This window comes from Numenius arquata, chromosome 9, assembly GCF_964106895.1.
Source record: "Numenius arquata chromosome 9, bNumArq3.hap1.1, whole genome shotgun sequence".
Taxonomy (NCBI): Eukaryota; Metazoa; Chordata; class Aves; order Charadriiformes; family Scolopacidae; genus Numenius; species Numenius arquata.
The window spans coordinates 33,045,938-33,071,199 of NC_133584.1; the positions used below are offsets into that span (position 1 = coordinate 33,045,938).

Consider the following 25,262-nt stretch of genomic DNA (forward strand, 5'->3'; position numbering starts at 1 on the left):
ATAAGAGCCACATTTTCAAAGAATTATTTAATAGTTGCATTTTAATAATGGAGACACTAATCATTACTGTAAAAAAATATTTTTTTTTTACTGCATAATAGTTAACCAAGGAAATCAAGTGATTAACTGCACCAGAAAAAATTTAGTATGACTGTTCGTTGTTTCCATACTGAAGTTTTACTGTTGGTGGATTCAGAAACTGTGCAGCTGAAAGTAACTAAAAGTGCATGTGCTTTGCATGTTTCTGCCTAATAAAATTTTACGTAAATCAACATTTACATTTAGCTGTAAAACAACTGTATGAGATATGAACTTCATTCCTTTAAAAAGTGAGAAGCAGAAACAGCTGGAGTTCTCAAGGAGGGGAAGATTTCTCCTGTGCTAAGGAGTGACTGAAGTTGGAAGAGAGAATACATTAGCTACACCTACTCGAGTTGGTACTACAGTGCAGTAGCAACGGATCTGTAAAGCAAAAATTGTGATGCTGAAGAACTCACGCCACCACTATACAAGATATTGAGGGCTTATTTCAAGCAAGCTCTATTTTGGTCCATGGACTAAAAGCCCATTAGCAGTTGGTGTGCATTAGCTGTACTCCAAGGAGCACATCTCCTTATTTAGTTTCAACTGAAATAAACCATTTTTACACGCTCTGATACTGCTCTGCAATGTGATACAAAAGATTGCATTTTGGAACAGCCAGGATATTAATCATAAAAGTTTTTTTCTCATCTGATCTAAAATGTTTATCCAGATGCACCTTGAGAGACAAGGGAGCACAAAGCCAGGCCTCACGTATTAGGAAAAAATTTCCTAGGGATCAAGAAGACACAAAGTTGACAAAAATCTGACTGGGAAGCCTGGACCTTCTTGCAAGGAGCCAGTGGAAAGAACAGCAGCTGATATTTGTTTATATACATATAAAAAAATAATAATTGTGGCTCAAACACTTGGTGATTTTGCTGTTTAAACATTTAATAATTTTATTTTCTAATAGCACCTGTTTTTTTCCATAGATTAAAAGCTTTTTAATTATAAGAAAAGTGCTGAAACAATCTCTAAATTCAGCCCACTGTAGAGTTCCACATAACAACAAACAATATTTCATTATAAAGATACTTTCTTTCCTGTAGAGTTCTTTTAGTCACAATATGAAAGGGAAAAATCACCTAATTTACTTTGTGCTCTGAAGCTACTCTTGAACTCTCAGAGCTGCACTAACGGCCACAGATTACCTTGGGAGGAAAAAAAAATATAATATTTAATTGGATTAAACACTAGGAGCTATTCATCTTATACACATCCCTTTTCCTTCTTCCTTTTTCTTCAGAAATATTTCATTAGTGCTATGATAGATGGAGCTCCCACAGTATTCTGCCCTTCTTGATCTCTAGTTTGTACATAGGCAAAGTTCTTTGGTCTTTCAAATTCTCTCTTGCCAAGAAGAATTGCAGGTAAAATTAGAGCCCAACTGAACAGAGAACAAAGTATACCAGTGGTGGGTATGGTTATAACCTCCTTTGCCCAAAAGTTAGATTGCAAAAGGCTTTGTGAAATGACATTCAAAATAGCTACCATCATGCTATCTTTTATAGAATCTTTTCTGTACACAGAATTTACATGGAATCTTTTTCCTACTGACTTACAATTACCCTGTTGGAAATTTGATAGGGATATAAAAAAATCTAAGCGGAAATTTCCACTTTAGGGACTGAAGCAAATAGCCACATGAACAGCCGCTTCTGTTAAAAATAAAGAAAAAAAAAATCCTTTCTGACAGAGGGATCAATAGGGAAAATTGCTATAATCAAGGCTTCCTCAACATGTTAGGTCTTTCCACATAACATCTCTGTGGATCAAGAATATGTAAGATTATTGTAAGATTCTCTCCTCCCTTGCATGGAGACCTCTGGACATGATAAGGAGAAGAAAATATTGCCAAGTGCAAAGGATTTTCTAATTTTATGAGATGTGTATCAATATGAGATAATCCATATTTGTTTTTGTCATACATAAAAAAACCAAACCAAAACAAACCAAAACAAAAACAGAAAACAAAAAAAAAACCTGGGAGAAAGGAAAGCATGAAAAAGTCATCTCCAGTCTTATAAAACTTATGTGTCATCCTACATTCTGGAAAAAATATATCCTGCTCAAATTCTTTGAAGTTGCATAGATTGTTTGGGTTTTTTTTCAGTTACAGACAGAAATTGCAACCTTTGTTTCTAATGATAAAGCACCTTTATACTGATTTAATACCTAGAGCAGGCAGGATGTAATATTGTTTTTTCTCCTAGTGATATTGTAGCAGGCAACTAATAATTTTCAGAAAAGAAATTCTTAAAATGCATATTACTTATAGTTTATACCAGTTTTCTATTTGAATATTGTCATTGGAATTTTGATATTAAAAGCTGTATAGCTACTGGTTTGTCCCATCTAGATATCTAAGATTTTTATTATTGTGCAGTTCCATTTAATTACTGGAAGCAGTCTAGGTGAAACAAAGTTGCTTAGTGACTAATTGAAGGTAAAGAAGATTGAAAAAAATTGCAATTCATTTGTGAGTAGTTCAAAGTAAAAATGTTGTTAACATTATTAGATGTTATTGACCTATATATTCAAGACTGGTGTGTTGTGCTTTTGTTTTTTTCTTCTCTCATTTCAATAACAGGTGCGTGTGTCTCCTTGGTTACACCGGTGCATTTTGTGAACTTGATATAGACAATTGCATTGGAAACCAGTGCTCTGAATACGGTTTCTGTCAGGACCACTTGCATAATTACAGCTGTAACTGTGCGCCTGGATATGAAGGACCCTTCTGTGAAGTTGAAATTAATGAATGCTCAAGTTCACCTTGCAAAAATGGAGCTACCTGTATGGATTTAATTGGCCACTTTTCATGTCGTTGTGCTGCTGGGTTCAAAGGTAAGTTTTCTCTTTTCAAGTGCCTTGTACTACAGACAGGATTGTCCAATTCTATGTAAGCAACGTTTATATGATTGTTTAATAACAATTTTACATATACATATATTTGTGTGTTTGTATGACTTACAAGAGTTTTAACTGAATTAGCATGGAAACTCTTAGATTGTTGTCGTGGTTTAACCCTGGCCAGCAACTGAAGGCACACAGTGACTAGCTCACTCCCCCCACAGCAGGATGTGGGCACAGGGAGGGAGGGGAGAGGGCAAGAGAATTTGAAAGGTAAAAGTGTGAAAACTAGTGGACTTAGATAAGAACAGCTTAAAAAATAAAATACAATAAAATAAGATAATAATCATTAATAATAATAATAAAATTGTAATTTAAAGGAAAATTACAAAAAGAGAATAAAATCAAACCCAAGAAAGACAAGTGATGCAAATGAAAAACAGTTGCTCACAACCAACTGACCCGTTCCCAGCCAGTCCTCGAGCAGCGTCCCCTTGGCCAACTTTTCCCCTAGTTTTTATGCTGAGCATGCCATCATATGGTATGGAATATCCTTTTGGTCAGTTGGGGTCAACTGCCCTGGCTGTAGCTCCTCCCAGCTTTTTGTGCACCCCCAGCCCAGGTAAATCTAAGCATGAGGAATGAGATCAGCAGTATCATTTCTCTGCACATAGAGAATATAAATAGTTATACTTGAGTGAGTTGTTCAGACTCCCCTTCTACTCAGTGGAGACAGGACATCTGCCTACCTTAGACATCTGTTCTAGGATGAGATGGGCTATAGATTTCTGCAATGGGTTAGATGAATCAATCCCACACAAGCTTACAAACTGATTCCTTTCTGTCCTAATTTTCTCTTTTGTGTGAATAACCTGATACTCAGACTATGTGTGGGAGGCAGAAAATAATTTTGGATTCAGCAACACAAAGTGTCGCATTGCCAGCCTTTAGTCTGTATCATCGAGCCCAAGTGTTAATGCTCTGAATACTGCTCTATCTTTATTAACAATCTGTTGTATACTGCCAATAACAAAGACAAAAATAAATAGTATAGTATATACAGTGTCATCTGTACTAACTAATCAGTAATTTACAGCTTATTCTTCCAAGTTGCTGAGGGCGCTTGCTCCAATTCAGGGAGCACACATAGTACTAGACATGTAAGTCCCAGTTAAACCACTGAGATAACACATTCGAATCTTTCTGGGTCACTGCCAAAGTGCTAAGCTATTAAGTAATTATAACTTCAGTGCTAATTTTTCATTATAAATTCTGGCTAGCTCTGCTTATTTTTAATATTTTGTCACTGACATTTTTCTTTTCAAATGTTTATATTTATTTACATATATAAATACATTTATGTATGTGAATATATATTTGCAGATATTTTTGTCCTCAATTTGAGTTGAGTATATAATTTCTTGGTCATTTGAATACACATTTAATAAAAGATGGTATTTCCTCTTCATGCTCATTTATTAACAAATGTGTAGCAAAACAGAGAATTGTCCCTGGGGTGGCCTAAATTCCATTAAGATAGCACAACTAAATGTCTGACTACAAGCGAAGAGAAAAAATAATTGACTCACCTGTACAAAATCCAACATATTTCCATTTCGCTGCTGAAACTTCAACCCTTATTTTGTACCTTGCTGATCTTAATGGGGGGACTTCAACCACCCCAAATGCAGGGATAATACAGCGGAGTATAAGATCTTCTTGAAAGAGTACCATGCGAAAAAGCCCTGGAGGGAAGAAGGGCCCAAGAAAGCCTGCCACCTCCTCCAAGCTCAAGAGTGGTTCATCTCAAAGAGCAGGAAGCCAGGCAAAAATGCCAGGAAGCCTGCATGGATGATCAAGGAACTCCTGGCCAAACTCAAACACGGAAAAGGAAACACAGAAGGTGGAAGCAAGAACAGGTAACCTAGGAGGAAATACAGAGACATTATCTGAACATGCAGTGACAAGGTTAGGAAAGCCAAAGCCCAAATATAGTTGAATCTGACAAGAGATGTGAAAGACAACAAGAAGGACTTATACAAATACGTAGGTGACAAAGGGAAGAGTAGGGAAAGTGTGGGCCCAGTGCTCAATGAGATGAGGACTTGATGACAATGGACGTGGAAAAGTTTGAGGTACTGAATGCTGCCTTTGTCTCAGTCTGTACTAGTAAGACTGTTCTTCAGAAATCCAGTGACCTGGAGACTAGAGGGAAAGTATTGAGCAAGAAAGATGTGCCCTTGGTGAAAGAGGCTTAGGTCAGAAAATACTTAGGCAACCTATATATACATAAATCCATCAGCCCTGATGGGATGCACCAACAAATGTTGTGGGAGGTAGCAAATATCATTGTGAGGTTACTGTCAATAAACTTTAATTGGTCGTGTTGACTAGGAGAAGTGCCTAAAGACTGGAGGAAAACAAATGTAACTCCTATCTTCAAGAAGGGCAAAAGGAAGACCTCAAGAACTACAGGCAAGTCACCCTCACCTCAGTCACTAGGAAGGTGATGGAACAGCTAATGCTGGAAACCATGAATGACAAGATCATCTGGAGTAGTCAGCATGGATCCACCGAAGGTTAGTCATGCTTGAGCAACTTGATAAACTTCTAGAATGACATGACTGGCTTGGTAGATGAGAGGAGAGCAGTATATATTGTCTACCGTGGCATTAGCAAGGCTTTTGCAACTGTTTCCAACAATATCCTCATGAAAACATTGGCGAGCAGACAGTGAGATGAATTGAAAACTGGATGAGCAACCAAGCCCAAAAGATGGCTTCCAGCTTGACTTTGGGCCACCAGTAACTAGCGATGTACCCCAGGGGGAAATAGTGGATCCAGTCCTATTTAATATCTTCATTAATGGTCTGGCTGATGGACCACAGCGTACCCTCAGCAAGTTTGCTGATAACCCAAAAGTGGGAGTTGTGGCTGATACATCAGAGGGTCATTCTGCCATCCAGAGGGACCTTGACAGGCTTGTAAATGGGCTGATATTAATCTCATGAAGTTTAAGAAGGAGAAGTACCAAATCCTGCACCTGGGAGGGATAAACCCAAGCATGCTGTGGGCTGACAAGCTGGAAAGCAGCATTACAGAGAAGAACCTGGGGGTCCTGGTGGACATCAGGTTGCATGTCAGCCATTGAAGGGAAATGCCTGGGCTGCATTAGGAGGCATTTTGCCAGCAGAGCAAGGAAAGTGATCCTTCTCCTCCACTCAGCACTGGTACTGAGGACACTCCTGGATTACTGTGTGCAGTTCTGGGCTCCCAAGAGAGACATGGAACTACTGGAGAGACTCTAGTGAAGGGCTACATGTCTGAACACCAGGAAATACTTTTTTTACTGTGAGAGTGACTGAACACTAGCACAGATTGGCCATGGAAGTTGTGGAGTCTCCATCTGTACAGATCCTAAGGGTCTTTTCCAACCTGAATGATTCTATGATTCTATGATATTCAAAAGCCATCTGAACATGGTCATGGGAAACTGGCTTTAGATATCCATCCCCTCTGCTCAAGCAATAACAAGATGACTTCCAGAGGTTACTTCCAACTTCAACCATTCTGTGACTGTGAACATGAAGACTTGCTTATATAAATGATAAAATGATATATTACTGGAATATAATCTTTTTTATTTTATCACCCAATGAGGTATTATATAATAGCATTCCCATAGAAGCGAATTCAAAGAAAAAAGAAATTTCACAATATGATTAGTGTAACTCATCACATGTACTCAATATATTGAATTCTGATTTTTCAGAGAGTATAAGCTACAAACAATTAATAAAAAGCTGTTTAAACTTATAAAAATATTCTCACTACCCTAGCAATTCCATTTTCATATAGCTTCTGATGGTTTATGATCCTGGGATATTTTCCAGCACAGGAGAGATGAAGTTTGTTCATAAATACTTGTTATGAATCAGTGAAGAGTATCTCAGTGTAATACTAAAAAAAACATTTATTCTTATCTCATTTCTTTTTGTGTGCATGTTTGTTATGACATTTATCTGTAATTCAACATTTTTACATATCCAGATGTACTGCATTTTTCTTCATAAATAGTAAATTCAATTTCAGATGAAATATCAAAGGCAATAGTAAATAAACTAAAGAGTCAAACAGAACTTACTGTTGCTCAGAATTCTGTACGCCTTTGGGGAAGTATCATACTTTGTATACTAGGATTCATGGATTTGCAAATAAGCCATGAGTTCCCAGTCACCAGCTTGGTTTCTCTCCTGCTAATAAATGAATCCCTGGGTACTCTTTGATATAACAACAGAATCATTTTTTATTTCAGAAAAAAAATAAATTACATAGACAACTCATAGCTGCCTCACACGTCTAGATGATTGATCGATCTGATGTCTATCAGCATCTCTCAAATGCTTTACATTCTGTTAGCTAGGGACCCTTTAGGCACTGTAATGGGATTTGTCAACATGAAAAGCATGATGTGATTTGGTAAAAAACAAGTTCATAAAAAATCCAAGGCTTGAGTATTTGCACAGTAAAAACAAATACTTTGTAACATCAAGTACCACAGTCTTTCCTTTAGAACTGTAAACTGTACTTGTGATGGAAACTTTAACATGGAGACCGTTTGGAGATGTCTGGAGTACTCTCTAACTCCTGCAAGAGAATTTGGCCTACATCAAACTTGCAAGTTTGTGGTATGATCTTTAAAAATTGAGTAAATATTTTTTTTCAACAAAATTACCCCATCCTTTAGATCATGTGATGGATCTCTATGCTTCCATCTCCTGGCTCAGTTCTTCACGCATAACATTATTCTGTTCACCTTCAAAGTCATTCCCAGTCTATCCCTTCTGTATTCTTCTGTAACTCTGTCTCAAGATGTCATTGTTCAGCTTCAAATGATTCCAGCTCTCATGATGACTGGCATTTCTAAGAAAATACCCCTGTACTTCATTTCTGGTTTAAAAGAAGCTCTTCTTGGAAATATTGAGAAAAAGGTTGTCTTTACACAAACACATCCTTCATTAAAACTCATGTTTGTTTAGAGGCCTGCAAAAACAGGAAGACAGCTGCTGAGAATTTTAAGTAGATAGGCAATACTGCTTCATTGGCTTCTCTTGAGGGTTTGTAGCTATATGATATTGAATGCATAGTTAAGATCTGGAAAATCTTTTTATTCTAAATATATGGTGTATCTCACATAGCAAGATAGGGCTCCATCATTGTTTTACCCATGCATCAGCAACAAATAACGGTCACCAATGTAGGCCTTACAGTGGCCTTTGGAGTTTGACAATAATATATTCTATATATTATGCTAATGAGTATTCTCTCTTTTTGTCCAAAAGAGGAAAATGGGATGTGGGAATTTTTAACTTCATTCTATTACTTAAAATTTCTGTGCTTTGGTTTTACTTTTTTATTCCACAAATACATCAGTCAAGTCCACTTAACATTTGGGGTCTATCTGAGGAAGTATTTAAGTGTTCATACTTTCATTAACTTACTCATTGGTTTTAAATTGTTAGGATGTTTTTAAATAGTGTCACCCTTCTGTGATAGATGTGAACAATATATCCTTGATACCATTATGAAAAACAAATCTTGAAGGAAAATACATGACACAAGTAAGTTTAGGAACACTTAACCCCTTGTACAAATAAAGTCTAGAACAGCTGATGAACAGCCTAATATATAATGAAGGTTGACACGGTTAAGAGGGAGCAGCAAGAGCAAGGCTGCTCCATGTGAGGAGCTACAAACCAAGGTCCAAGTGTAATCCCGGTGCAGGCAGTGTTATCACTAAGCAAGGTACAGTCCTGTAGCATCTAAACAGGGTGAGCAGAACCAGGGGCTGGTAACAGGATCCCTCACGAGCCCTAGGCATCACAAGAATGGACCAGGGTCTATCCATAGAAACAAGTTAAAAACAGCAGGAGACAAGACCAGATACAAAACTACTATGTGTGTACTAGGGGTCCATCCAAAGAGAAAAATTACCTACAGCATGGGCTGAAGTCCATTCTTGAGACAGGGCCAGAGGCAGAACAGGGAACAAGCACATCTATGGAATAGCTCAGGCCAGATCTGTGTGCCTATAGCTGTGTAGAGATGAAGCTGAAAAGGGGATTGTTGGACAATGGGCAAGGTGTGTGGGAAGGTCCGTGGTGGGGCTGCTTAGGGCAATTAGGGCCTATTAGTGTTCTCAGGGCCCTATATCTGCTTATCATAGCAGGGTCACCTGAAATTATGAAACTATTATTTTTGCTGCACAAAGGAAGGCAATTGGGTTCAATTGGTTTCTTCACACTACCCTTAGAATCATAGAATCATAGAATTGTCTAGGTTGGAAGGGACCTTTAAGATCATCTAGTCCAACCATTAACGTAACTCACAAAAAAACCAAAAGAAAACTGCACACACACACACACACCCCCATCACTAAACCATGTCTCTAAGCACTATGTCTATCCATCTTTTAAATCCCTCCAGGGATGGTGCCTCAACCACTTCCCTGGGCAGCCCATTCCAAGGCTTCATAACCCTTTCAGTGAAGAAATTCTTCCTAATATCCAACCTGAACTTCCCCTGGCGCAACCTGAGGCCATTTCCTCTTGTCCTATTGCCTGTGACTTGGGAGAAGAGACCGACCACCCCCTGGCTACACCCTCCTTTCAAGGAGTTGTAGGGAGCGAGAAGGTCTCCCTTCAGCCTCCTTTTCTCCAGGTGGAACAATCCCATCTCCCTCAGCCTCTCCTTATAAGACTTACTCTCCAGACCCCTCACCAGCTCCGTTGCCCTTCTCTGGACCCGCTCCAGCACCTCAATGTCTTTTTTGTGGTAAGGGGCCCAAAACTGGACACAGCCCTCGAGGTGGGGCCTTACCAGTGCCCAGTACAGGGGGACAATCACCTCCCAAGTCCTACTCAGCACGCTGTTCCTGAGACAGGCCAAGATGCTGTTGGCCTTCTTGGCCATCTGGGCACACTGCCTCTCTGTTTGAAGTACCTGTTTCCATTTCCATTCATACAGTTCCTATTTTGACAGGGCAAGGCACAAGCTGTGAGCACAGCTCGTGTCTGCTCCCACGTCTCCAGTACCAAACAGAGCTGGGCTGGGTGTGTGGCTCAGGCCATGGGGCAGTGCAGCCTCCATGGGGTCTCTGGCTGGCCTTTCCTGCTAGGGCTGACTGATTGTCCTTGGCACCCTGTGCCAGTGCAGCCTGCCTGTCGGATGTATAGTGTAATCCCACAGAGAGACATGAGCTGGGCTCTTGGCAGCTTACAGTTTAAACAGCCACAGACTTTCTCCAAGTTAAAGCACTTTCGGAGAAGCTAAGCCAGTGAAGTGGTTTAAGACAACATCATACAAATCACTTTCAATCCGGAGTAAGTGTTCACGGAAAGGTTTACACGGTATGAACTAAATAAAAATAAAATTACTTTGGATTTTTAAATCCTGCAATTTCTTACACAGAAAAGACTTTGAATAAAAGAAAAAAATTACCAAGTGTGCAGAACAGCAAAGTTGAGAAAGGGAAATAGTTCACTTAAAGCCACACCTGGACCATCTGTTTTGCTTTCTCATAACTGCATTTTCTGCAAACTAAGCAGAAATGTTACTCAGGCTGATACCTCTCTTACCTAACACAATAACTTATGTTGCTTAGAAAGCAACAAAATTACACCATTTATTCTCAGGTACATGACTTGCATGCTTTATATTTTTATACATTTTACAGAGTGGTGGACAGTAAGGCAGGAGTGTTGTAAAGACAACTTTCGAATATATTGTTACTGTTTTGGATACTAGCAGAACTTTAAAAAACCCTCTTGTTTTTTTTCAGTAGTAGTTCATTAAGATTACATTAAGTAGAATTTTAAATCATTTGCTTTTCATCTGATCTGGAAATAGAAAGATTGGGATTATGCCTTAAAGTAATTTTTCTCAAGCAAGGAGGTGGGGTATTTTAAGTTAAAGAAAATGTTCTTAGACATCCTTATATTAATTTTGTTCATTCTGTCTGCCTTTGCATTGTCAAACTTTGTATCCCATTATGCCTATAAAACAAGCTGGTATAAAAAGTATGTAAATCAAGCTTTGTATTTTGATATTTTTGCATGTGTTTTATAATTGAGACAGAGAAGTTAATAGTAGTGGTGGCAATTAGTAAGAGACACATATATAATGTGTATTACATTGAGAAAATAAGCTCTCAAATCAATTCTGGTTTTATTCTAATTTCTGAATATTATGTTTGAGAATGATATAAAGTTAAGTTATTCTGATATCAAAACAAAAATCAGTTTTGTGGATATTCTGCAAAATCTAAAAGTAGTCCAATTAGTTCAGATAAGGTGTGAAGTTAAGCTCTTGAAGTTAAGCAGAAATAAAACATCCAAAGCTTGAACCACTGAAAGGTGCAAATTTTCAATCTAGTGATCTTACAGAGTTGCTCTTACTTTTGAAGTGAAGAAATATTCATCGAGGTTTCACCCATTACGTTCATGAAAAGGAATCTTTCTTTGCTTCCTCTGATCTCTAGTTACATTCACCTGAGAACTTCAGAACGTCATGACTTTTTTAAACAGAGTAAGTTCCATCAGTAATGTTGGTGGAGGACTAAATATCTTTGCCAGATTTTTTAGCATGCAGCTCCTCAGGTCATTAGGCTCTTCTCAAGACTGTTGTGCTCCTGCAGAATAAACTGTATGTTGTGTATCATCAGCATGCCTGTAGAAAATGTTGCTGTTTGTTAAACATCAGGCCATGCAATTAGCAAGACTGACAGACTTTCCTAAGCAGCTGTAATTATTTGTTATATATTTTAAGAACACTTCAATTTTATACAGGATAAAACATGTTATAGAGTTAATAAAAGCAGAATTGTCTCAAGATCAGTTTTAACATTCTCTTTGTATTTCAGAATTTGGTGATCCCTGTAAATTGTTCAGAAATTCAGTCCCTAAGCTATTATTTATTAAATAGCTATTTAAATATTACAGTTTACTACTAATTATGTTTGAATGTGTTGTATTAATGTTAACCTTAAAAGTGTATATCCGGAAAATATTTATATTAACATACTTTGATGTTGAAAATAATTTGTAGCTAATTAGTTACTTTTATGTGATGTTCAAAGAAAGTTCTCATCATCCATTTCAAATGCATAGCTGAGATTAGCTGCATATTGAAAAAAAAAGCTTCTCTGTACATGTCCAGCTTTTTTCGTGTCTCGAATACTCAGAAAATATGGTCTCACAGTAGCTTCATAGATTCTTTGATTCTCTCTGAAATATTTAAAAAATACTGGCCATATATTGCCTTTGTACTCTGAGGACATGAATTCTTAAATTCCCTAGCAACTATTTGCAACAAGTTTTGAGACATACCTTTTGTCAGGTGCAGCTTCCAGTTTAATGGCACTCTATGTTATGGCACATTACCGGAAGAGTTACTTATTGTCTACAGTACACAGAAAGCTATTACCTTTATTTTCACTACATGTACATTTGATTGGCAGAAATTGCAGTAAAACATGAAGGCTTTTCCAAGTTTTAACATGATTCATAGGAAAAAAAAGTGTTATTGTCCCAGCCTTTTCTGAGATGTACAGAATTACCAAAACTGCACTGTTAACTTGTATATGAAAAATATTATCAGTTTTTCATATTTGTAAGTAGTGTATTTTTTAGTAGCTAGATAGCAAATTAGAAGGAAAACAAAAGTGATCTTGAAGGAATGGTAACAGAGATGCAACAGAAACTAGAGTCTTAACTGTGTACGTTAACAATACTGCAAGCTGGTCAGGAAAAAAACAGTGAACTATCTGTATTTAATGTGTTAACAGCACTTTCAACTGAATATTTCAGAAAGTTTGATATCTCTCTAAATAACTCTGCAAGTGCTGTTAGCCAGCACAACTTGTAAATCAGTCTAGTTTTCGCAAATATTTTCATCAGTTATGAGAAAAGTACTCTCAGTGCTTGATAACTCAGATGAGACTGAGTGGCGTGTAATTGCTTCTTTGTCAACTGAAGTAATTTAGCTGTAATAAGCCTCCAGCACAAAATCAACACCTTTGTTATCAGAGCAGAGATTTATTATTTTTTTCCCATTTCTTTCTTCTCCTAAATGAAGAATGGAATTCATACATATCTAGCATGGCCATAGATAACTAAAAGCAAAATACCTGAAACCAGATATTTTTCTATTAAACAAGTATAGTGTGTATGTCTTTACCACATTAGTTTGGACGTTTAGGATTAATTGTCTAAATTGGAACTAAATCTTTTAATCTATGGAGTGTTGCAATATAGATTAATACATTAAGAAAAACTGTATTCATTGAAGTTTTAAAATAAGGGGAGTTATTGTCATGATATCAGAAATGAAACTCAGTTTCTGATGCTACTGGTGAGAATTTCTTAGCTATACATTATGGCAGATATTTCTTTTTTCCCAAATGATGACGCAAAATAAATTATCTTTTTCTGCATCCTTTCTCATATTGACAGAATCATTATGCTTCCTGTCAGACTTGGAATGGGAGAACGGCTTTGACTCTTTTTTCACCTTTTCTATACACAATCAGGTTTTGTACCTACTCCTCAAAACATCTAAGGCTCCAATGTTCATCTCATGTCCCAAATTCCTCTAGCCTTCATTATTTCATCACCCTCTCAGGACTCCCCAGGTGTTGTATCATTTCATATAGTTCAGTCAAAACATGGTCACAGAATTATCCTTTTGATCAGGTGTCATTTGCTTTTGAATTCCTTAAAGGGTTTGCCTTGCTCAGTGCATGACATTTTTGTTCCTTTTTTGGAAATACTCCTCAGTTGACAACTGCCCTCTGTGTCTTTGTTCTTTTCTTTTATTTTCTACCATTCCATCAGGATTTCCAGCCTGAATGACCAATTTATGGTACTGTTATAAAACTGTTGCAACTTTCTCTGCTTATTGTCTATTTCATCCCCTAAGGACTATTTTCTGGAGACCGAATAAATACAGGATATGCTATACTGCATCAGATACTGTCATTTAGGGAGCTGAATTTCACCTAAATACTCAGTTTTAAAGTGTAGATCTGTAATCAGAAGTCTACATATAGTTGACTCATTTTCCTGCTGAATGCCACACCCAATTTCCTATCCCAGAAAGAAAAGAAAATCCAAGGAGATGGATAAGAACAGTTCACAAGGGAATTGTAGTTATGCCTGTTATAACCATGTCTAAAATTTATGGTACTATTCAGTTCAGTAACATACCTTTGTTGCCTTAGTTACAAGAGGAAAACAGAACCATCTTCACAAAAAGGCAGTAAAAAGTTCACAAATCTTGGATATCATGAGTAAAAGGGGATGATCTCATTCCAAGATTTCCCTTAGAATTGCATTTGCTTTATTGTAACCTTTTATCTATTAGGACGCAAGGGAAGTGAAAGAACCTGTTTCAAGGAGTTTTTCTTGTACGTGCTACAGCTTTCCCGTGGCTTGTGGCCAGATGATTTACTTCTAGAGGAAACTGAGCTACTCTCCGCTCTTCTACACAGAAGAAGAAAACAGATGCCAATGCATTTCCATTTATCTTCCTCAAAAGAGACCTACCATAATCAGGGATTAACTGATTATGGAAATGGAGCTGATCTAGAAAACGTAAGGAAAGCAAAATATCAGAATTAGATCAGAAAAGTTTCACAGAGTGCTGTTACTTTATCAGCACTTCAAAGAAAATTCAGAAAATCAAAAGAAATTAGAAAAGGGTTTATATTTTGGCCAGTCCTGACTGTCTATACTCCTCACTGGTGCCACATCACATTCTAAGCAGCACTCAATAGCTGCTGTTAGCAGATATCTTTTAAGTTTACTGAGTTACCTGAACTATCCCTGGTCTCTGCTTATGTTTGGCACTTGAAGTCTTATGGAAAAAGGTTTAGAGCATGTTTAGAGGGCAGGAAAGATCCTAGTAGGAGCCACTCTGTCATAAATTTTTGTGCGGAAGAGAACCTTGGTGCTACTATGGACTTCTCCAATGAAGGCCTTTTATATTTGGTAGATTCACAACATACAGGTTTTGAGAGCTGACTGTCTTGGTTCATGTGATTGTATGAGAGGGTATGTATGTGTGCTGCAGATAAGAGACTAAATATTTTCCGCAGTGCAAAGAATTCAGAGGAATTTCAGTGTTTGTTTTGGTTTTATCTTCTGTGGGGCTCACAGAAAGCCCAGCGTGCTTTGTACGCTGCTGACCTGTGGTAAGCACTGAACATACGATTTGCCTCTGTACTGCTATGGCTGGGAATAGCTTTTCCTGTTAAAAATCCAAGCAACTCCTCTTGTAGATTACAAATCTACATTTCATTATACTTCCTACCTTTGCTCTAAATTGTTTCATTCCCTCTCATCTGTATTTTGCCCCATTAAATATTCTGCAGTGATTTTATCATCATCCTCCTTTGTATTACATGGAGAAAGAGAAATACTGAGTATTTCTCAGTACCAACAACTTGCTGTAGAACATAGGCTGAACTATACTGTTACAAATAACTGTCTGCAAATTAGTGTTGGCCTGATTTTCATATGCAATGTTATTCTGCTGTTCTTTTTCAAAGGTGTCAGTGTGTGAAATGAAAGAAAATGATTGACAGAACTGAACAAAAATTGCCTGAATATAGTAATTCTGTATAATGGAAAAAAGCTCCAGGATTATGCATACCCTCAGTAGGAAAGCTTTCTATTTTCCTGATTGTCATGCTTCCAACATTGCCTGTCAAAATGGACTGTCTTGTAACCAATGAAGCAGAAAAATTCATGACACACAGGATGTCTATCAGTACCCCTGTGTAGTCAGTAAGTGTACCTTGGCCATTGGGGTCAGCATTTCAACTGTGACAATCCCATAGTCCTTCTTCATTACAAATACGTGTCTATGATTTGAACATGTCATTTTGTATTTTTATTTTAATCTAAAATTTCAGGAGAAACATGTTCTGGTCGCATTAATGAGTGTCTAGAGAGACCCTGTTGGAACGGAGGAACCTGTGAAGAGGACATAAATGACTTCAAATGCAGTTGCCCTTTTGGTAAGCACTTACTGGTTTTGTAAGTGTAAGTTTGTAAATTGTAAGTTTGGCATAGTGTGTGAATTCTAGATCTAGAAGTCTAGAATTTCTAGGTGATATAAAGTCTTGTATGGCAAAAACATTTTGGTTACACTTTGAAAGGTACAAAGCTAGTTATTAGGATTAATAACAAGGAAAATTTTCTCAATGAGTGTCCATAAAAATTTGCCTATGATTAATTTTTATAAATAATAGATTACTTAGATTTAAGAATTATTTGTAGTACTGGAATATACTGGTAAAAAAACAAGACAGAACTGGAGATTTCCAATTATTTAGTGTCTATTTGTATGGACACCTTATAGCAACATATTCCTTCAAAAATATGTAAGTTTTAGACAGCAAAACATGTTAAAATTGAGCAAATATCCAAAATCCCAGTCTCTGGAATCCTGTTCTGACGGCCACATTACTCACACCTAAGAGAATTGAAGACTGCTCTAAACTATGTATGACCTCAGTCTGGTTGCCTGAGGATGTACACTTTCTGCCACCTGAAGTACCCTTAAGTATCCAAGATATTGTATGAGGTTGGAAGATGTGGTATGATATATGAGGGACATCTGAGATGGATCAGGCCAGGTGGCAACTGAACTAAGCACGCAGTGTAAAAAGACCGAGCAAAACAAAGGGATAAAGAGATTTTACCTTGCTAATTAGATACACACTGTATAATTTGGGATTTTGCATGTTCTTTTATGTTGACTAAGAAAGCATAGAAAAGGGTGGGTTAGAAATTCCTAACCTTAGAAATCCTTTGATCAGCATCAGCAGGTTTTCTCCATTTTTTATAATCATTGTAGTCAAAGGAGGATGGGGTAGAGATTTAGCAACTGGTAAGTTCATTCATAAATATGGATAAGAAATTACTGATAAATTCTAAAATGTTTCTTTGTTTTTGACATGCACATTTATAAGCTCAGGTCAGAAAAACTATTTTTACGCAGTCATAGTCTAAGGTGGCTTACAGTATTGTGGGTGTTTAGAAGAGAAACTGATAGTGATCAGTAAACCCTGGAAATGTCAGAGTAGTGAAACACAAGTCTCTACGATCCCTCTCAAGAAAAGCAACTGATTTTAAGAAGACTTTAATGTACTTCATATCAAGAGATCCTTAAATGCTTTAATGGTGATATCCTGCTGAGTTGGGAACTGAAGACAATACCGAGTTCTATCTTAAAAGGTAAGACGATGCTCTCATGTTTGTTGCTTCATTGGGACAAATGTAGGCATGTGCTCGAGCCTTTTACTGAATAAGGGCTGCAGCTAAACATTAACACAAATGTTATCACCTTTGTTCTTCTGAGATGGAGATTCTCACATTGGCTGCACTGCTTTGCTATCGCACATTCAACACTCATTGGTGTTTGCTCACACACTTACAGACAGAAACATCCTGCATCTCCTTCCACAGATATCTAAGGAGATCTCCTTCACACAGCAGAGTGTGTGTCAGTGATGGGAAAGAAAATTGTTGTGACGTTGTCTTAGTAGGTTGTTTGTGCCTCTTTCTTTAAAGAAAAGTCAGCACTCTGTAGACAGGCCTTAGCCAATTGATTTTTATTATCATTCTGTGTGGGTGTGTGTGTACGTGCATGGTTTGAGTGTCTGTAGGTATTCATTCCTTTGTGTTGTGACTCTGAGGTTAATCCAGGTATTCATCTGGAACAATAAGGTTTATGTGATAGATACGTATACACTAAAAACTATGAGTTTCGTTCTACTGACTCTACTAAAATGCTGTGCATACCAGTAGTTCTTCATCATCAGTCAAAGGATCAAGTAACTCAGTAACCAGAGGTTACCTGTACAAATGATCAATTATTTTAAAAAAGAGTTAAGACTTTCTGTGTTACTATTTGCAGCTACATTATTAATATAATTATCTCATTATAGAGGGGGAAAATTGTGTGGTGGTGTACATACCTAACAATGGGCTGAAAATAGCAGAATTTTAATCTAAATGTGATGCAGATTCCCTTTGTGCCCTTGGGTAAATTAATTAGCATCCCAGTTCATATTCTGTAGGTGTAAGTATATACAAGCAAATATAACCATCTCACAAAGATACTGCAATGATTGGTAGACAGCCGGCTTAACATGAGCCAGCGGTGTGCCCAGGTGGCCAAGAAGGCCAACGGCATCCTGGCCTGTATCAGGAACAGCGTGGCCAGCAGGAGTAGGGCAGTGATGGTGCCTCTGTACTGGGCACTGGTGAGGCCTCACCTCGAGTGCTGTGTTCAGTTCTGGGCCCCTCACTACAGGAAGGACATTGAGCTGCTGGAGCGTGTCCAGAGGAGAGCCACCAAGCTGGTGAGGGGTCTGGAGAACAAGTCATACGAGGAGAGGCTGAGGGAACTGGGCATGTCTAGTTTGGAGAGGAGGAGGCTGAGGGGGGACCTCATTGCCCTCTACAACTACCTGAAAGGAAGGTATAGAGAGGTGGGTGTTGGCCTCTTCTCCCAAGGGAATCATGACAGGACCAGAGGAAATGGTCTGAAGTTGCGGCAGGGGAGGTTTAGATATTAGGAAGAATGACTTTACTGAGAGGGTGGTCAGGCCGTGGAACAGCCTGCCCAGGGAGGTGGTGGAGTCGCCATCCCTGGAGGTATTTAAGAAATGTATAGACATGGCACTTCAGGGCATGCTCTAGTGCCCAAGATTGGTTGTGTCTGTTTGTGGGTGGGTGTGGTGTGTGATGTTTTTTGGGTTTTTTGGGCTTTTTTGTGGTTGGACTCGATGATCTCAAAGGTCCCTTCCAACCAAGAAGATTCTGTGATTCTGTGATTCTGTCAGTGTCTATAAATTGCCGGAAAATAAAAGTCGCTACATCACTGGATATTTTTATTGTTACCTTGGCTCTAACAAGAGTATCACTTCAAAAGATAAGACAGCTAACTCGAGCTAATCCTTAAGTGAAAAACGACACTTTATGCCTCCGTACTTTCATTGACAACCAGTGTCATATTGGATTGCTGAAAAAAAAATAGGTTTTGCTTATCAGAGGATCTGTAGTTGCTGGCTTGATGAAGTAAGTAATAGTAAATAAATAAATAAATAATAAAAACATTGAATAATACAAGAAGCACAAAGAATTTGGATATGCCCTAAAGATCAAGTTCTTGCAATTGAAAATACTTTCATCTGCAACTGAGTCTGACTAGACCACCAATAACTTGTTTTTCACTGCCTGTTTTTCTTCAGAATACATTTTTATTCATTAGGTAGGTGGCTGTTATCTTTCTACTTTTCTGCTTTGCCTGCTGTTGTCTGAAACAGTCTCTGGCTGCATCTCATTTTTAGGTGCATGGTGATGTTTCCCCAAATTAGACCTTTTAATGTTATCAAATATGCTACAAACAATAAACATAAAGAGCTTTCGTCAATATTCAGAGGAGATTCTATTCCTATTTTTATTTAAATTATTATTTTGTGAGGAATTGTAACTCTACTTTCCTAGATACAGCTTCTAGGCAATAAAAATATCAGTAGCACGTCTGCCATGTCAAAAGTGCGAAACACTATTTTTTAACTTTGACTAAAAAATTTAAAGGGGATCATAGGATTTATATACATTAAAATTTAATGAGTTTTTTTCTTCAAATTAAGCCCTAACAGTAATGCCATTTATTTGGGGATATGGGAGCATAACTTATTTTGATGTACAATTTAGATGGAAAAGGATGAATTTATTTTTAGTTTTCCCTTCAGAAACTTTTGATGCTAAGCTCAGATAAATCTGGAAGGACTTCTGAAGAGCTTTGTATTAGCAGTGGGGGAAGATAGTTTAATGAATGATCTTGGCATGGCTTAATAGTGAAGAGATGCTGCATAAATAGTAAACCTGTATGTTTTGAAAGAAAAGAGACTTTTGCGTCCTCTTTTAGCTTATACAGTTTATTTATGCAAAGTGGATGTAATAGTAGGAATTTTTATTATTCAGATATATTTTTTTTCAAAAGCTCGTGTGGTTGCACATGATATATAGTGTTGTGTCTGGAAATGCATAACTGCCCCAACAAGAATGTGAACATGATGGATGAAAGGCTGGGTTCTTCACTGTACTGTGTGGTGTAGACATTAGGTTGGATACGAAGAAAGCGAGCTAATTAGCCTGATTAACAAGCAAGGTTCATTAACCCGACAAGAAAGCTATGCTAAATAGTTCTGATACTTCTGATACTGAAGTAAACTCTTTCAGATACTATGTCTCTATAAAGTACTGTATTTAAGAAGTGCAGAGCTACTAACACATTGCTGTTGGCTGGAGTTAAATGAATTCCATTGTCGGAGAAGATTTATAGACTGACCAAACTGCTTTGATCGAGACTTGTGGTCTTCCATTTTTATTTTATTTAAAGAAGAGTTTGAAGTGGGAAATGCATGTAGAATGAACAATGGGACCTCTGCGTTACCAGGGTAACCCTCCAACAGACCTACCTCCAGTCTGCCATGCTTATGTCTGTATGAACTTTCCAAGATAGTCTCTATTTTTAGAAATTGTCATAAATGCAACTCTGAAGACGTCTGTATTTTCTGCACTGGAAATTCCAAAGTTGTTGGGGTTTTTTCCATCACCAATATTCACTGTGTTACTAGAAACCAAGTCACGCTAACTTTGCAACTTGTGTAATTACTATATAGAAAATACTGAACGCATACCGGTGGATGCAGCCAAAATGAGAATTCTCTTACAACACTGATGTTCTTCAGTGTATTAAATATATTTATATTATGTTTCAAAAAGCAGAAGTATTTGAATTTAGCACAGAACCTGCAGTTTTGTGTAAGAGTAGAATTGTTTTTCATTTTGAGAAAAAATTGAAAAAATGTATTTAAAAATAGATGCATCAAAGTTTTTACAAGGGACATTAAATATATTTCCAATTTTTTGAATGATTTATGATACTGCTATCTCATTTTTAATTACTCTATAAAATATTAGGGAAAAAAAAACTTATTTATGTCATAAAAATAAGAGAGCTTGGTGTCATGCAAAATTGTGAGCATTTTCTTCATTTCTTTCACTACTAAATAAAGCATAAATCAATAGGAAACTTCAGTAGGAACCTTCCAAAATAAAATCTAGTTGCTAGGATGTTTGTGCTATATATGATAATTAAACAACAATAAATAATGTCAGAATAATTTTTATTTATCTAAAACAAAACAGTGATTTTTTTTTTATAGCCTTAGAATAGTAAGATACACATCACAAAAATCTGAATATAGGTGTGGAAAATAATTTATCATATAAAAATATTTAAGTAAATAAGATACATTGATTGAATTAAAGCATTAGAGTAATGAAAAAAATAAAATTGTTAAAATATCTTTCTTATATTTAGAGATCAAATTCTGCCCTCCTTATAGCAAAAATTTCCTGTTACTGAAATTTGAAAATTTCACTATTTTTACTTAATTCTTACTTTACTAATTCACATTTCATATTTCATATGTGCAAAACACACTCTGTCTAAAATATGAGTAGGTGTGTCTTCTCTACCTAAATGCCAAGAAACTAGATTACCTCCGAAAACTTTGCTACTGTTACCTGAACCTCAGTATTAATCCTTCTAGCTTGGATTCATTGCTGTACTAAAAAGTTCTACAGTTTCAACAGTAACACAAATACCAAACTACTACTTTGGTTCATTGTCAGTTCATATAGTACATCTTTTGCCAAATCATGTTTTAACCCTCATATAAAAATATAAAATTATTTTCATCCCCAATCCTTTCTCAAGAAAAAAAAAACATCTTTGAAGAAATCAATGAAGCTTTTCAAAAGATAAATATTTATAAGGAAGGACGTGTTCTCTTCAGCTATACAAAATCAACCTCACTTTTTTAATGTAAGAAAAAATAATTAAGTTCAAAATAAGAGAAAAAATAGCATATCAATCTTCATATCTGTTCTGTCTCAACTGAAATCGGGCAGACTCAAGTCTGCCCATGTAAACGTAAACTAGTAAAGTATGATGGACACCCTTAGTTATATGCTTTAGCTATTTATAATGTCAAAGGAACAAGTATTAGTAATTTGAAATTTTTAGTAAGGAATGTATAGTGTTGTATTATATGAAATCAATTCATTGTTTTCCACTGAGTATCATATAAATATGTTCAATGCATTCTTAGAAGAAGAACTTGGGAGGCATATAAGAACAATTTTAAAAGTGAATAAAAGACATTTCAAAATACTTTTAAAGTAGGATGTAGCTGGAATAAATGCACAATGACCACAGACTGCTGAAATATTTAAATATAATGGATAAGAATTCAATACTGGGTAATAGGGAAGTGCATAAAAACTTGAAAAGACCTCTTACTTCTGGAAAACTTTACATTTGGGAAGGGTACGCTGGATTCCTTTTTCATCCACCTATCCAGTGTCAAAAATGCAACTGACTTGGTAGGGTTAAACATCCCAGCAAACTTTTTTTTTTTTATTCCAGAAGGAAAACCCACTTTTCAGAAACTAAGAGAACACCAGTAAGGAAAATTTTCATCTATAAAAGCTGAAAGGAAGGATAGCCTGAGGGCTAAAGCAATGAAGGAAGTCTGTTGCGAGTTCTACATTACTACAGAGTGAATTTTTACACAGTATATTTAATACTACAAGTTAGTCAAAGAATTGGTTCTGCTAATATGAACTGCAGAATGATGCTGACGGCAGAAAGTTTTGAGCTGAGGTTTCTGATCTCTGGCTTCTCTCATCCAAATCTGAATTCCAACTTTAACCTTCACTTGGATCCTTGGTGCCAGTTTAGGTGTGCCTTCTCTCTCTAGACAGCTACCCAGATCTACCCCAAAGGCCTCTATATCCTACACAGTCAGTTAAAATGCCAAAAAAAAAAGTTACCTGTTTTTAGTTTTAGTTTTCAAACTTACATATACAGTTCCTCCACCCTTGAGAAGCAGGTTTGCTCTTCCTTGTTAAAATCAGAAGAGCTATATGTATTTAGCAAATCTAAAATACACACACCTAACTTGTATATACTAATTTTATGAAAATACATCTTATTCTGTATTAGTTACTGCCAGGTAGCTCATTGTCTTAATATGTTGTCAATTTTAACACTAAAACTATTATTTTCATATGACAAATCTCCTTTCAGCAGCTTTAAAAATAATTCATTAAAATTCTCTATAGTACACCTGAGATATTTCTTAGAAATTATTCAGTAATCCATCCTGCTGTTGATAAGATATTGTCACTAAATAGGATGAAATGAGGTCATTTAATCATACAATCATTAATTCACATAAATATATCTCAACATTACTGGAAATCTGACATAACTAGAGTCCTATCTTTTAAAAACATGTAACTAGAGAAAACTCTTGCCTTTTAAGCATTTAGGTTTGGTTGTTATCAGATTTATTTTTGCATTTTTTAAATTTCCCTGTACTATAGTTTATTTTGTATCACAACGTAAGAACCCAATTCATCAAAAAGTATAGGTTACTTTAAGTAATGGGCTCTTGAAGGACTCTGCTTTTGTGATAAAGTACAAAATTTTTTGCATCTCAAGGTAAGAAATAGGACAAAGGGTAACACAAAATGGAATCGGACAATGTCTCCTGATATTTTATGACTTTACATGGTTCCTTTTCTCCCTGTGTAGAAAATATAAATGGCTTTCAGGTGTCCACCGTAACCATCTTTTGAAAGTGTGTAACAGGAAAGTAATTCTGTAATGATACAGCTTGGATGACTGGTTACTGCTAGTATGGCTTTTGGTATATTCTGATGACCCTATACAGGAAATTTTACAAGCATTATATTTGAACTTTAGCATTTTGGATAACAATATTTCCATTTAGCTGATGAACAGTATTGATTATTGTGTATGACTATCAACAGTGAATTTCTTCAAGGGATTTTTTTTTTGTAATACTAAGACCGCATCCTTTTATAGGGCTTTCTTTTCAGGGGCACAGAATGTACCATCTGAAAACCATCTGTCTATCTATATATCTTTATGTATATATGTACATCTTTCTAAAAGGTATATATTTCTACACCTGTACCTTTCTAAAAGAGTAGCTACTGGAAAAGGCTGCCCAGGGAGGTGGCTGAGTCACCATCCCTGAATGTGTTTAAGAGTCATTTAGATGTGGTGTTGGGGGATATGGTGTAGGGGAGAACTTTGTAAAGTAGGGTTGATGGTTGGACTTGATGATTCCAGGGGTCTTTTCCAACCTGAATGATGATTCTAAGTGACCTCTACCTCCCACTCATTATATGGACCATTGTAGACAGACTGGGCAACATTGACACTGCGTGATCAGCACCTCCAGGCACATGAGTTTCTTGTACACAGAATTCCAGCCTTTATGCAGGAAACGTCATGACTTTGGAACTTATCATTAGACGAGCACTAAAAATCTACAACAAAAAATTGGGGCACACCAAATTCATTAGTCATGGTTCAGATATGTAGGACAGAACGGTTTAGAGGATTTGGTTGCGCAAAGTATATTGCGTACCCATTGCAAGACACTGGCAGCAGGGCGGCCTCTGTGAGGCGAGGCCAGGCCTGCCCCAAGCCGGACACAGCTGGATACAGCCAGTTCCAGCTGGATACAGCCAGTTCCAGCTGGCTCCGACAGACCCACCGCAGGGCATGGCTGAGCCCCGCAGCCACGGTGGTTGCATCTCAGGGAGAACATATTTAATAAAGGGTACAAAGATACAAGAAGTTTGTGAGCGAGAACAATCCAGAAAAAAAATAGAATTGCAGAATCGCAGAATCACAGAATGATATGGGGTTGGAAGGGACCTCCGGAGATCATCTAGTCCAACCTCCCTGCCAAAGCAGGTCCACCCAGAGCAGGTCACACAGGAATGTGTCCAGGTGGGTTTTGAATGTCTCCAGAGAAGGAGATTCCACCACCTCCCTGGGCAGCCTGTTCCAGGGCTCTGCCACCCTCAAAGGAAAGAAGTTCCTCCTCATGTTTAGGTGGAACTTCTTATATTCAAGTTTGTACCCATTTCCTCTTGTCTATCGCTGGGCACCACAGAAAAAAGACCGGACCCGTCCTCTTGACACCCTCCCTTTAAGTATTTATAAGCATTAATCAGATGCCCCCTCAGCCTTCTTTTCTCCAGACTAAAAAGACCCAAGTCCCTCAGCCTCTCCTCATAAAGGAGATGCTCCAGGCCCCTCATCATCTTTGTAGCCCTCTGCTGTACCCTCTCCAG

General features: G+C 37.2%; 1 protein-coding gene across 1 annotated transcript in view; it reads left to right on the forward strand.

The window, feature by feature from the left end:
- The window catches only part of EYS (eyes shut homolog), an 895,325-nt gene that overhangs the window by 127,247 nt on the left and 742,816 nt on the right, over positions 1–25,262 (forward strand). Inside the window, exons 11-12 of the mRNA XM_074153627.1 lie at positions 2,675–2,928; positions 15,908–16,012. Of these exons, the coding sequence (XP_074009728.1) occupies positions 2,675–2,928; positions 15,908–16,012 (359 nt within the window). The remainder of the gene's footprint in view (positions 1–2,674; positions 2,929–15,907; positions 16,013–25,262) is intronic.